The sequence below is a fragment of the Blennius ocellaris genome (assembly GCF_963422515.1).
Source record: "Blennius ocellaris genome assembly, chromosome: 14".
NCBI lineage: Eukaryota > Metazoa > Chordata > Actinopteri > Blenniiformes > Blenniidae > Blennius > Blennius ocellaris.
This window is the reverse complement of record NC_137663.1, coordinates 519,210-531,959: the sequence shown is the minus strand read 5'-3', so window position 1 is coordinate 531,959 and position 12,750 is coordinate 519,210. Positions and strand designations below refer to the sequence as shown.

The 12,750-nt window shown below is 42.9% G+C and overlaps 3 protein-coding genes across 3 annotated transcripts; 1 reads left to right on the top strand and 2 right to left on the bottom strand.

The window, feature by feature from the left end:
- Window positions 1–947: 947 nt before the first annotated feature.
- Window positions 948–2,990, top strand: LOC308139128 (natural killer cells antigen CD94-like; the record flags this gene model as incomplete). Its single annotated transcript, XM_080508473.1, has 4 exons — window positions 948–1,002; window positions 1,751–1,911; window positions 2,112–2,236; window positions 2,873–2,990. 4 exons carry the CDS (start codon window positions 948–950, stop codon window positions 2,988–2,990), a joined length of 459 nt encoding a protein of 152 aa, XP_080364599.1.
- Window positions 2,991–4,186: 1,196 nt separating this feature from the next.
- On the bottom strand, window positions 4,187–7,786 carry LOC308139126 (uncharacterized protein; the record flags this gene model as incomplete). Its single annotated transcript, XM_080508471.1, has 9 exons — window positions 4,187–4,719; window positions 4,809–4,835; window positions 5,276–5,354; window positions 5,787–5,915; window positions 5,997–6,107; window positions 6,211–6,342; window positions 7,120–7,197; window positions 7,324–7,466; window positions 7,738–7,786. 9 exons carry the CDS (start codon window positions 7,784–7,786, stop codon window positions 4,187–4,189), a joined length of 1,281 nt encoding a protein of 426 aa, XP_080364597.1.
- A 2,295-nt stretch (window positions 7,787–10,081) lies between these two features.
- Window positions 10,082–11,916, bottom strand: LOC308139873 (macrophage-capping protein-like). The gene is made up of 4 exons (XM_080509454.1): window positions 11,834–11,916; window positions 11,621–11,753; window positions 10,640–10,731; window positions 10,082–10,462 (listed from the first exon to the last, which is right to left on the bottom strand). Exons 1-4 carry the CDS (start codon window positions 11,906–11,908, stop codon window positions 10,397–10,399), a joined length of 366 nt encoding a protein of 121 aa, XP_080365580.1. The 5' UTR covers window positions 11,909–11,916; the 3' UTR covers window positions 10,082–10,396.
- Between the last annotated feature and the right edge of the window lie 834 nt (window positions 11,917–12,750).

Here is a 12,750-nt window from a genome sequence, read left to right as displayed (position 1 = left end):
TTTTTCTTGACAATTATTCAATTTAATGTCTCATTACACTCTGACACGAAAGCAGAGAACAAATAAACAATTTGAGTTGAGAAAGAAATCGATTTGTGAATCAAAATGTTTTTTAACCTTTTACTCATCAAAATTTCCACCTTTGGTGTATTTGACAGCAAAACACAACAAATTTTTCTTTTTCTTTGTAACAATGGAAACAAATATTCTTCATTTTGTTGACATCATAGAATAGAATAGAATAGAATAGCAGCATTTCAAAAGGATGATTGTGTTGCTAGATTATCAGTAAAGCGATTAATCATGTTATTGGTGTATAAATATCCCAATACTTTGACTGATATATGTTTGTTTTATATGTGATGGACTTGTTTGGTTTGTAAACAGCCTGTATTTCTTTTTCCAATGTTGATTGGAAAAAGCTTCAGCTTCCAGTAAGTCTCTCTATCCAATAGTTTATTGACTACATGAAAAACAACTGGATTATAATAATATATTCACTCACATCCAGGAGTTTGACATGAATCAGGTCAAAATCAACTGTGATTTTCTCCTTGAAGTAAAAAAAAATTGGATTTTATTTACATTAAACAGTGAAAAAACAAAAATAGTGCGCATGTGGTGAAGTAGCGTCTTATTTACCAAAATTACTGAACTGTTTCAGACTCGAGCATCAAAAGAGGAAGTGTACGAGTGTCATATAAGAGAAAGCAGCACACATTGAATAACTGTCAATATCACATTAGTTGGGGCTGAATGAAGCCCCCCGCTGTGACTGTGGACACACATGTCACACCTACAGCTCCAGCAGAGGTTATGAATAGTTACACACACAAACGGCTCACTTCCTGTGCAAAGTGTCAAAAGGAAGCTCATGATAGCATTTCTCTGACGAGGCGAGTCAGGACCGACGCAAAACCAAAGGAGAAAAGTCGTCAAGCAGCATCATGGATGCGTCGCAGAGACGCTCTGAGGAGGAGACTGAGAGAGAAACGCCTGCAGGTGAGTTTTAAACGACATCTTCTCACATAATAGAGTTGTTTTAGTGACGATTTATGCAAAATAAAGTTCTAAAGTTTCTTTATTTGATGTTTAAATTAATTGATTGATTTGGAAAAGAGACAACAGACAAGAAAGTGAACACAAGCACCAGGGATGATATTTACATTTTCTTTATCGAACAGTTGGAGACAGAAGACAAATTTCTTTCTGCTCAGATGCTGGAAACTGTCCAACTCTGCAGTCGACACACCGACTGGTTGTTGCTATTGGAGCCGTCACTCTTTTTACCGGGTTAACTTTATTCTGCATTTTATTTGGTGAGTTAGGGTTACTTTGAACTTTGAAAGTGGACACACTCGTTAAATCATACTAGGGACCAGCCTTTCTAACTTCCTCTTGATCCGACCTCCATCAATGTGTGAAATTTCACTTGTTAGTCTCGAGGCGCGCCGAGCCTCGAGTGCTTCAGACATGTGAAGAGTCGAGGGCGAAGCTGCAGGAGTGTGAAAAACAACGGCAGGATCTCAGTCTCGTGCTGCTCTCCGTCACTCAAGGTGAATAGTGTTTCCTTTTCTGGTGCGGACAAGCATCAACTCATATATGTGGTGTCCTCAGAAGATTTGAAACACAATAATCCAGGTTTCCAGACTCATTAATTGATGTGAAGAGTGTCGCTTTGTCGCATCCACCGCTGCTGCTTGTGTTAATAACATTTATAATAGTTGAGTCTGTTTCCCTTCCCGAGGAGACTCCAGGTGCGGCTTGTGTCCTGACGGATGGCGCTGGTGGAGGCATCACTGCTACTTCTTCTCCTCCGGGCTGCAGGAGGACCTCCGGTGGAACGAGAGCGCCGACTTCTGCCTGAAACACAACGGCAGCCTGGCCGTGATCGAAGACCCTGCAGAGATGGTGACTGCGCTGCAGGGGATCGGGGGCCTCGTTTTGACACGATGACAAGCCAATTCATGAGTTCAGCTTGAGAATCATTGCCTCTGACAAGCTGAATGTAGACTTAAGTGTTGTCTGAGATCATAACCAGACAGTGTTTGTCACTCATCAAGGTCTTTCATCAGTATTCTCGGAATGATAATTCCTGTTCACACCCACAGGACTTTACTCAAGGAGTGATGAGGAATGTCTCCCGGCTTCCTTTCCTTTGGGTGGGACTGAGCGACTCTGAGCAGGAGGGTCAGTGGCTGTGGTGGGACGGGGCGGACATCCAGCACTACATGCCGTAAGTCCTGAATACAGACAGATCCCGGGTCTCCAGTCTGTAACACACGTCACTGCCTTTCTTGGGAGCTCGGGGACGAATCAGGTGTATTGAAGCAGGCAGACATGAAATACAGGATCATAGAAGGTGTTTGATTTATTCCTCAGGTTCTAAAATTTATCATTTTGAGCTGAATGCCAGGTTATGTAATGTTTTTCACATGTAGATAGTCTCCCTAACAGCTGCTTGGAGTCAAAAAAACATAATTATATACATTTGATCTGAGATATATCTTGTAAGTCTGGTTAAACCGCTACACAATTTTAATTAATTTCCAGTTTACTAAAAATATATTCAAATACAAAAATGTGATTTATTGAAAGGAAAAGCTGATTGTGATGTAAAAATCATCCATCCTGCACACTGTCCCTCAATTCTGAAGGTGAAAGTTTGACCACAGGAATCAAAAACATGTGATTTCACTTTGCTTTTATTACAGTATTTTAGCAAATTTACACAGACGTGTATATATTTATGCAACAATCAGAGACATTAATGTCCACTGATCCATGTGTTTCGTCACAATTAGAAACGCACTCGTCTTTTCTTAAATATATAAACGGTTTGAGTGTAAATGCTGTAAAATGTGTGTTAAAGGGTGACGGTGGAGTGGGACGCCGACCACCGGGACTGTGCAGACCTGAGGGGAGGAGGGAGGCTGTTCGCCGCCGACTGTGAGGCGTTCGGACCCTGGGTCTGCAAGAGGGGGACATGAGGCGCCGCACGTCTGCTCCGGCTGGAGCTCGTTCCACAAACGTACCAATGTGTGCAAAATGCAAAAGTGGTCACAAGGAAACCTTCAGAATAACATACATTTATTCATGTCAGATAGTAATTCTGTACAAAGGTGCACCGCAAAGTGCAAACAAATAGAAGATGCTCACAGAGTCCTATCTCTGAATACATGCAACTATCATGGAAATCCCCACATGGAAAGAACCTATATAAACATATATGTTTTAATATAGGCTTTGATATAGGTTTTTAATATATGTGACATGTATAAAACTGGCCATTTTCCTATATTATATGTACATAAATGCACATATATGTACACAAATATGTGCATACAGGTACCTATATAGATACATATATGCACGTATATATGTGTGCATATATGCACCTATATGTTCTTCTTGCATAATTGTTTTTTAGTTACTTCTTAGTTATTGCCTTGATAATGTATGACAGTTGCCAAAGTGAGATATGGCCTATATATATGTGGAAATAAAGAAGCAGGAGACCTATATGGCCTGTATATTCACATACATGCACCTCAATTTCGCCTATAAGTGGCATATATACGCAGATATGTGCATATAAGCTGCTTATAAGTTTCATATATGTGCTTATATCCTCGTATAGGTTCTTTCCATGTGGGTCTAAACAATTTTTTCCACTCTGTTTCGGCCGCTTGCTTCAATTTATGAAAAAGGTAATGTATTATTTCATGTTCATTTTCGCTTGAAATATTTTCACGTAAACCCACGGCCGAGTTTTTTTTTTTTTTCTTCAAATAAAGTCAATTTCATACAATCTGAGTCACAGTTGGAGTGGTGTGATTAGATAAATGTACTTTCTCTTTCTGTCAACACGACCATTAACTCTTCTTAGTTTAGGTTTCAACTGAAGCTCAACTTTCAAACAGATGGAGCAATTCGGCAGTAATGCTCCAGTAACATTAAGGGAAAATAGATTCTTAACCTCCTTTCGTGCTTTGTGGAGGTCGATCTGTGAAAAAGGCTTTAAAAAGGCCACGAGGTTCATTAAAAGGTGCAAACGTGCGCCGCTGTATTACAGCTACAATATAGAAACCAGTATCTGCAGACAGAGGATTGTGCATTTAGAGAACAAAGTCAAAAAAGAAAATGTCAAGATAATTCTTCTACGCCGTCCTGAACGTGCTTTTCTTCATTTAACAGAGATCCTGTGCGGCTCTCTGACGACCATCAGAGTGTGTCCGTCCATCGGGGCGAACAGCGGGTACAGCTTCCCCCTGAAGGCCCCCGTGAAGGTGTAGATGTGGGACTTGTTCTCGGCGTCGTAGAAGGAGATCTGTCCCTCCTCGTAGTCCAAGTAGACGCCGAGGCGGCGGGGCACGAGGCCGACGTGCAGCTCCGCCTCCGGCTTGCTGCAGGCGTAGAAGTGGTGCGCGCTGCGCCACAGCACCCAGTAGTTCTGCTTGGGCGTCATGGGGAAGTGCCCGTGGCGCTTGGAGCTGGCGCTGGTCATTCCCACTCGCCAGCAGCCGTTGTTGGGGAGGTCCACCTCCCAGTAGTGGCGGCCGCAGTCGTAGCCCTCCCTGCCCAGCACGCAGGGCCAGCTGTCGAAGCGCTGGGCGGAGTCGGGGAGGTCGGACACGAAGCGGGCCTCCTGGACCCGCCGCTGGTCGTCTGACAGCAGCAGCCAGGGGTTGTTGGTCGTGGGGTCGAGAATCACGTCGGCTACAAAGAGAGATGAGTGTGCTTGTTGTGGCGAAGTTGTAAATGGCACGTATGTTTAGGTTGTGTTCGATAAAGGGGAGGATATTTACCTGCTGCACTGCAAATCCAACTCCACACTGAAAAGAGAAATAACCAGAAAACTTTTGTATTGGAGGTTTAAAGAGGTCGTATTATGCAAAACCTTTCTAATGGTTTTCCAACAGTAAAACGCATCAGAAGTGAAGAAAGTGTGTCCTCTCCCTCCCGGGCTTGTTTCAGTTTGTAAAAAGTGTGTTGCTCCAACCAGCCAATCAGGAATCAAGCCCTATACAGTGTCATCTGGAGTTTAGCCAATCCCAGTCAAGATAGGCCCTTTGACTCCTCCCACAATTAGTCAGCTCTGCTCTGGCACATGGCACCACGAGAGGGAGTACTTCCTCCTCTTCCCATAGATGGGCATGTGTGGGCGGAGCCAGTCCAGCTCACACAAACACAGCCCAAAACTGAGGTCAAATAAAAATATTCATCTTGTCATTTTTCCTCTTAAATACTTGGACAAAGATCCATGAAGACCCACCTGACTTGGGGATGTATCTCGGAATTCCTGCTTTCCAGGTCCTTTGCTTGGCCAGGAGCCACATCTGAGGGACTTTTCCCTGCAAAGGATGAAAACATGTTGCTCATGTGTGGTCATTCCCTGTTATCCATTGACTTTACTTCAGTTTTCCTGCCAAGGCTTGTTTGAATAAACCTTAAAACTTCCTGCTGAGATTAAATTTATTTCTTTATCTCATCAGAGGTGAATTACGCTTCGTGTGGCAGATCACCGCCACATAAACTGAATCATCGAGTTTATTGAAACCGTGCGAAAGGTTCACTCACATGGCAGCTTTGCTAAAATGTGCTCGTAACTTGTCATACCTTGGCAGCGGGAAGAACGTTCTCATTTATGGCTTCAGCTATGTTTTTCCTCTCTTATCGACAGGAATAAAATCTTCATATTTGACTTGGAAAAGAGCCCCTTCAAATGTTGTCTACTGTTTTCAACTCACTTCTACGGAATAGACTGGGGAGTGTTTGTGACTCACCGAGCTGTCTTCCTTCAGCAGAGACCAGGTGATGAACTCCAGCAGCGGCGCCAGCCGGACCAGCAGCTTCTTCTTCTGGCTCAGCTGGTGCACGACTTTCCGCAGCTTGTTGCTCTGCATGCCGCAACTCTGCCAGCACAGGTCTTTTCAGTTCAGTTGAAATAACACGTGCCGTGCATGTCTTTGACTGCTATTTTGGGGGCTAAGTACCTCGGTGGCCACCTGCAGCTCTTTGGCCCACTCCATCATCTGCATCTGTGCTTCCTGGCGACCGGCCTCCTGCTCCCAGCCGTCCGGCGCCCAGGGAGTCTCCCTCAGCAGCTGAAGGACACCAGAGCAGTGTGAGTCAAGGGTTAGATTTTAAAGAAGCCCCTTCAGGCATGTGTTTCCTGAGGGCAAAGCGCCCATCGCGAGCTCCGCTGACCTCGTCGACGTGGTGGAGCTCGTCGGCCCACTCCAGGATGAGCTTCCTGCTCTCCTCCAGGCTGCGCTGGGCTCGTTTCTCCAACCGCCGGGCCTCCTGCTGACCGGCGCCCTCCCCGGCACCACCGCCGCCCTGTTGAAACACGACGCACACCGTCATACAAGAGGATCCCTCTTTAGTTCACTCCACTTTTGTGCCATGTTTCACGGTTCCACCTGACATGACCCAGCAGTTCCTATGTGCTCGGTTGAAAGGTCAATGTGTCCCTGAACATGAGTTATCTGAAGGTGTGTTAACCATGTCATCGGTCCACATATGAACATATGTTTACAATACCTGTGGTTGTAAATCCCTCACTTATCTGTATTCTGAAGGGGGGGGGGAATGCAGGAAAGCATATTTTCCTGATGAAACACAGCAAACCAGCAGTGAAATGATGAAGTATATAAACCTGAAACACAACGTTCTCTCATTTTCCCCCTTAAAAAAAAAATTGATCGTCTCCTTTGTTTTTTAAACTGGGATCCTCAGCCGGCCCCTTTGCCATGAGGGATACGGATAATAAGAGCAAACGCCAGAGCTTCCTCGTTCTAAAGCTTTTGTTCACTTTATATTAAGATGTTAAACTTATTTTAGTTGAGGGGGCGCAAAAGAAAACGTGGAAGCCAAACGGGGGCCAATAAGAAGGAGGAATGACATCTATTTTGATTTTTACAAAAAGAAAATAAGGAAAAATACAGGTTTCTTTGCCCACGGACTTCACGTTGTGATCATTCTAATTACTTTGAGAGTGAAAACAGACTATTTTCCCGCCACCTCCTCTCAAAGTTCACATCGACTTGCTGAGTTACTGTTTGAATCGTCTTGTTCGCAGGTCAAACCTTCGAGACTTGGTCCACCTGCGTGGACCATAAAGTGGTGGATAAACTGCACGCACTCCTGCAGACTGCTGAGATCCTTCAGGCTGGGCTTACGGATGTTTGGCTGCTGGAAATTCAACAAGTATGGCACACGTCAGTACGGGATGCTCCGCGTTCGGCCTTGTTTTTACACATTTGTGGCGTCGCATCGAAGTTTTTCCAAGCGACTGAGAGGGAAAGTTGTGTGGTTGACCTGTGGGCCTCTGGTGTGAGCGTTGAGGGACCTGCTGGGGGCCGAGCTGAACGGCTGCTCCAGGTCGGGAACGTCCCAGCGGACGGCGTCAATGGTGCTGCTCTGTTTGGCGGCGCTCTTCTCAAAGCGGAGGGTGCGCACCTCTGGGTGGAGGGAGAAGCAGAGGACAAGGTGGGGTTGGGATTCAGTCAAATTCTGAACTTCTCAATGGCTCACTGACACTGATCGCTCAGCAAGAAAGCATAAAAAAAACTGCAATAAATATTCCTTTCTTAGTGAGATTTGACCTATTTACAAGTCTTTGTTGCATCAGCTCAGGCTTGAGTATCATATAGGAGGACAGCTGAGGACTGTGAAAGGCAGACAGAATAAACAACAGACATGAAATGAACAAGTCAATAAAAAAAGACATACTTTGGGCAAACTTAAGGATGCCCTTCTTCTTTGCTGTCGAGGTTTCCATAATTGTTACTGTGGAGAAGAAAACGTCACATAATAAATACGATTTCTTAAAAACGACAACAACAAAAACTACAGATTTGGTAAGTAATTGAACATTCTCTCATTAAAAAAGACAAAAAAATGCAAAACATAGATTCACTTTAAATTACTTGATAATTAATTCGAGACATTCCAATAACAAACTCACTAACCCTACTAGTGTGGATTTAAAGGTACAATATAATCAATACGACACACAGACAACACGAGGTGCCAGTAGAATTAAAATCAGCTCTGATAAATATATTGATCGGTCGCGTCTCACCTTCAGCAGAGCTCAGGGTTGCAGCTCTTCTGCCAGAGGAAACTGAACCAGCTCTGCCGCCTGTCCAACCTTTTCCAATGCCTGAGCTTTACACTTTTTTTTTTTATATATACATCCACGTGAGATGGCAAGAGGAGGGCGGTGCGAAAGCAGAGCTCTCTGACAAGAATGGACGTGAGCTGCCCTGCAAAGACATGAGCAGGTTTTTTTTTTTTTTTTTACAACAGCAATAATCCTCCTGATATCAGCGGCGGTGACGCACACACTCCCTGACAGTATCAAGTGTTTCCACAATAGCAGAGGACAATTGTTCAGATATTAACAGTCGCTGTATTGGGGGTGATCCACTATCACCCCCAATACTATCAGCACTATCAGGTTCTTGATTCTGAAGAAGCAGAATCAAGATCGTTATGAAATGCTTCTTGAAGTGTGAAGATGGTGAAAAGCTGGCATGTTTGATCTCTTCTCAAAACAAACAAAAGAATCAAAATAAACTTTATTTATAGAGCACATTTCGTACATAGATGTAATACAAAACGCTTCACATAAAGACTTTTGTCTAGAAACACGTACACCCACACACCAACCCCGACTGCCTGTAACAGAATTTATATTAAAAAAACCTAGAATACCCCAAGATACCCCCCCCCCATCCATCCATCCATCCATCCATCCATCCATCCATCCATCCATCCATCCATCCATGAGGTAGAACATGAAAACTCCACCCACACAGACCTCCAAGAATGAATTTAACCCACCAAACTGTGATCGAGCACATCTTCCCAGAGTAAAGCATTATAAAGTCAAGTTAGATTTATATTGCATCTCTCAGTGTCATAAAGATTTGATTATATCAATACGATCAACTTTGTCTCTCCCCTTTCAATATTCAAACTCTGCACTCTGTGGTCCTCTTGAATTATTTAATGATCTTCTTGTCCAAATAAGATCCCACTGATTATAATAAATTGCTGTTTTTTGTTTTTTTTTACTCAACTCCTTATTTTCTCTGCTTGTAGTTTCTTCATCCTTTTATCATTTAAAATGGTCATTAATGGACTGTTAATAGGGAGGATTTCACATTTCACGTGTAATTCTGGATGATGGTTTATGCAAATGAAGAAAAACAAACCAATCAACTTCTCAGGGTGGATCGTCGTCGTCGAGCAGCCTTCTCTCATCAGCGGCAATAAACACGTGACATTATAAACGTGCAAGTCTGAATGCGTGTGCAGTGGCGAGTTCCTGCAGAGACTTTATACGGGGATATAAACACCAAATCAAATGAAACACTAGAATCATGCATCATGTTCTCCGCCTCAGTGTCCACGAACTGAAACCTCACTGCTTCTGATGTTTCAACACAGGAAGTATAATTCATGTGTGCCATAAGTTATGTGCATTTCAAACATTTTTGTTTTTCTGATCTACAAAAAAGATTTAATCTAAACTGCGTTTCATATCTAAGCTGTCAGTGCTCACACATCCACAGGCCACCGTAAAAAAAAAGGAAAATTAGAAATGTTTTTGTGTTATTTTACGTGTAATTAGAAACATTTGAGTCATCCAATAGAAGGTTTGACTTCAATTCCATGAATTTCATGTACTTTAAGAATAGGATTTGTATATTTCTAGGACTTGTTTGTTTGTTTGGCTTCACTGTATTGTATTGTCTAAACTGATAGTATTATTAAAAACACAAACTGAAAAGCTGTTTATTAAAATCTCTTGAACTCAAAGCTCCCATTGGAGCCGGAGCGTTTGCAGATTGTCATGATTGCAGGTAACTTTTGTGTCGCCGTGGCAGCAGAGGGCATAGTTTAGAAGAAATTATGTAAAAGCGAGTGTGAAGGGCGGTGACATTTCCTCCAGCGTATCGTCACTTAACAGAACAGACCTGAAAAAAAAAACCCCAGTGTTGAAAAGAAAAAAACGTAACCACGGTAACATTTCTAGTAAGCAGTTTCTGATTTATTTCTCAAATGCAGACAAACCTGTGACACTATTGAACAAATGTAGAAAAAAAAAAAATCAATTTATTCAAGGTTTTCGTTTTTATATCTCGAAATGTTTTCAGTTTTTATAAAAGTGGCATCAGATATCTGATTCTACCAGCGCAGGCTGCAGCATGCTCCGTCGGCACAGAATCTTACAAATATGTACATACTCGTAACAGCACATATATATATATATATATATATATATATATATAATCCCCAGTGTGTTTTCTATGTTGTTGTGGGTCAGGATATGCAGCTTTTAGCTCCAGTGCAGTTTTGGTTGAAGGCTCTGGTGAAACGTTCAGTTCCAGTTATTGAAGAATTGCTTGAAGATGATGGTCTCCTTCCCCTGCGGCAGGATCTCCACCTGAAACACACATAAACTTTACGGCCTGCAGTAAACGAGAGGCGTGAGCCACCGGGAAGTGAGATGGGTAAACACTCATTTTCCATCTCATAACGTGCTACTGCTCTCCGGTTACAGTTTGACTGAGCTTAGCAATGTTTACACTGCAGTCTGTTCTTTTTTTTTTTTTTCCTTTACCTGTGTTTTCATCCTGGGGTAATTCATTTTTTCGATGAAGCTGTCGGCCATCTGCAGGGCCTCCCTCTTCTCCTCTGCGTTCGCTCCGTTACCTGGTGGAGGATCAAACAAAAAAAACAGAAAGATTCACTTCCTGCTCTCGTCATACAATCTGTTTCTGGAAATGAGAACAACATATTTACTCGTCTAACTAAATATAGCAGCGCTTATAAAGCTGTATGTCACGACTGGAGGTATCCGAGATCCAATCTTGTGTTGGAGAGATAAAATATAAACTATTTACTTGCTTTATTTGCCAAAATTTTACCACAGTGGCATTTGAGATTGGTTGAATTGGAAATTTTGACCCTCAAAATTGATGAGTCGTCAACATTCAATGTGTCTAGTAGCTAATAATAATCAATTATGAGCTCAATTATGAGTTTTGTCAGTGATAGTTACGATGATATAATTTATGTTTGGTGAAGAATAAAACATGATTGACATATTTTGATGGAACTCGTTTTAGCTTGTGATAAGTTTGTTTGAACCGTCGGCACTGCGCAGCTGCTTCAGGGAGGAAAACAAGTGTCAAAGGTGTGTTTAAAATGAGGTCTTTGAGGCGTCATATCAGCGTAACACCGTCCATACGTTCGCCTGACTCCTCTGGCGTCCAGATAACAGACACTTCAGGGCTCGTGGCCTTGACCTCCCCTCATGTCGAAAGATTAAAACACGGAGGTTCAACCTGAGACTTGCTTGTTTGCTCTGATTGCAACAAGTGAAAGCGTCTCTGTCGTAATCTTGTCGGGTCAGAGGTCAGAGGTCGCCGGCTCCCTTCGGACTGTCACCCACCTTCAGAAAAAGAAGTGCCGACGTCTTTCATCGTTTCATCAAATCGGTTATCCAATATCTGCAGCGTCTCACAACTGTCACTTTTCCTCCGTGTGCGTGTCAGCGGGCGCCGGTTCGCTGGCCCGGGGCCAAGTGGCGTTTCCTCACCTTTCCACACGAAGATCTTCCCGTTGGCGCCGTTGTCCAGGATGAAGCAGTCGTCACGGACCAGCAGCTCCTTGCCAAACGGGCTCTTCTCGGACACCTTGGTCATCGTCATGGACCCCGTGGCGTCGGACACCTGGGGAGCGGACGGAGGCGAGGTCAGGCTTTCGGCGGGACGGGGGGGTAGGTTAGCGGGGGTTAAAGATGGAGTCCGACCTTATAAAGAGAGGCCGAGTTGGAAGCGTCCGCTTTGCTGTCCTCTTCCGGCGTGCTCGCCGCCAGCGTCGGCATCGTCCCCAAGACCTGCTCGGCAACACGGGAAACTTTTAGGACGATAAAAAACTTTTCCAGCTTCTCGATTGATTCGCGGCGGCGTTGTACATCCTGGACACTGTTGGGATTTATGGTTGGTAATTAGCATAAATAATTACTGTAAGTAATGGATTACTGAAAGTAATAGATTACTGAAAGTAATTTAGGAAAAATTGGAATTACTAATGAAGTAAACGGTTAGTTACTCATCAGCAACTCCTAGAGTAATTGAGTAATTACTCAAAAGTTAATAAATTATCAAAAATAATTTATTAATAAAAATTATTAATTTGAATAAATTGGTTATTTATCAAATAATAATTAAATCGGGGCACCACCAGCTAAGCTGGAAATAGCTAATACCAAATTTCAGTCTCGTTTGTCAAAAAGGGTTATTTAAGTAAAGTTAATATTTCTGTGTAAATATAACAATATTAAATAACAAGGAAGGTGTGAGATTCGAGCACAGACTGTTACAAACCAGTGAATTGTCAACAATAAATACACAATGATAACCAAGAATCGATCAATTCAGTTAAAATGCGTTTATTAACAAAAAGTATTTATTAAAAAATAATTCATAAATCATTTATTAAAACAACACAATTAAGTAATAAACAATCAAACACGAAGATCTAATCTATTAAACAGCAAACACTATGTACAAAGAAAGAGGGTGTGTGTGTGTGTGTATGTGTGTGAGAGTGTGTATGAGTGAGTGTGTGGAAGCCTGAGTGGGGTGTAATGACCACGAACGTCCACCAGGTGGCGGCAGGCATTGGAGGGTCAGTGTGTGTGGGTGTAATGATCTCGAACGGACA

What these genes read in the sequence shown, in the direction of transcription:
- LOC308139873 (XM_080509454.1), bottom strand. Translation starts at nt 11,908, where the DNA reads ATGCCGACGCTGGCGGCGAGCACGCCGGAAGAGGACAGCAAAGCGGAC. An exon ending in ACTCGGCCTCTCTTTATAAG is followed by an intron (nt 11,754 to 11,833) that starts GTCGGACTCCAT and finishes TCCGCTCCCCAG; the next exon opens with GTGTCCGACGCCACGGGGTC. An exon ending in ACCCCAGGATGAAAACACAG is followed by an intron (nt 10,463 to 10,639) that starts GTAAAGGAAAAA and finishes TGTGTGTTTCAG; the next exon opens with GTGGAGATCCTGCCGCAGGG.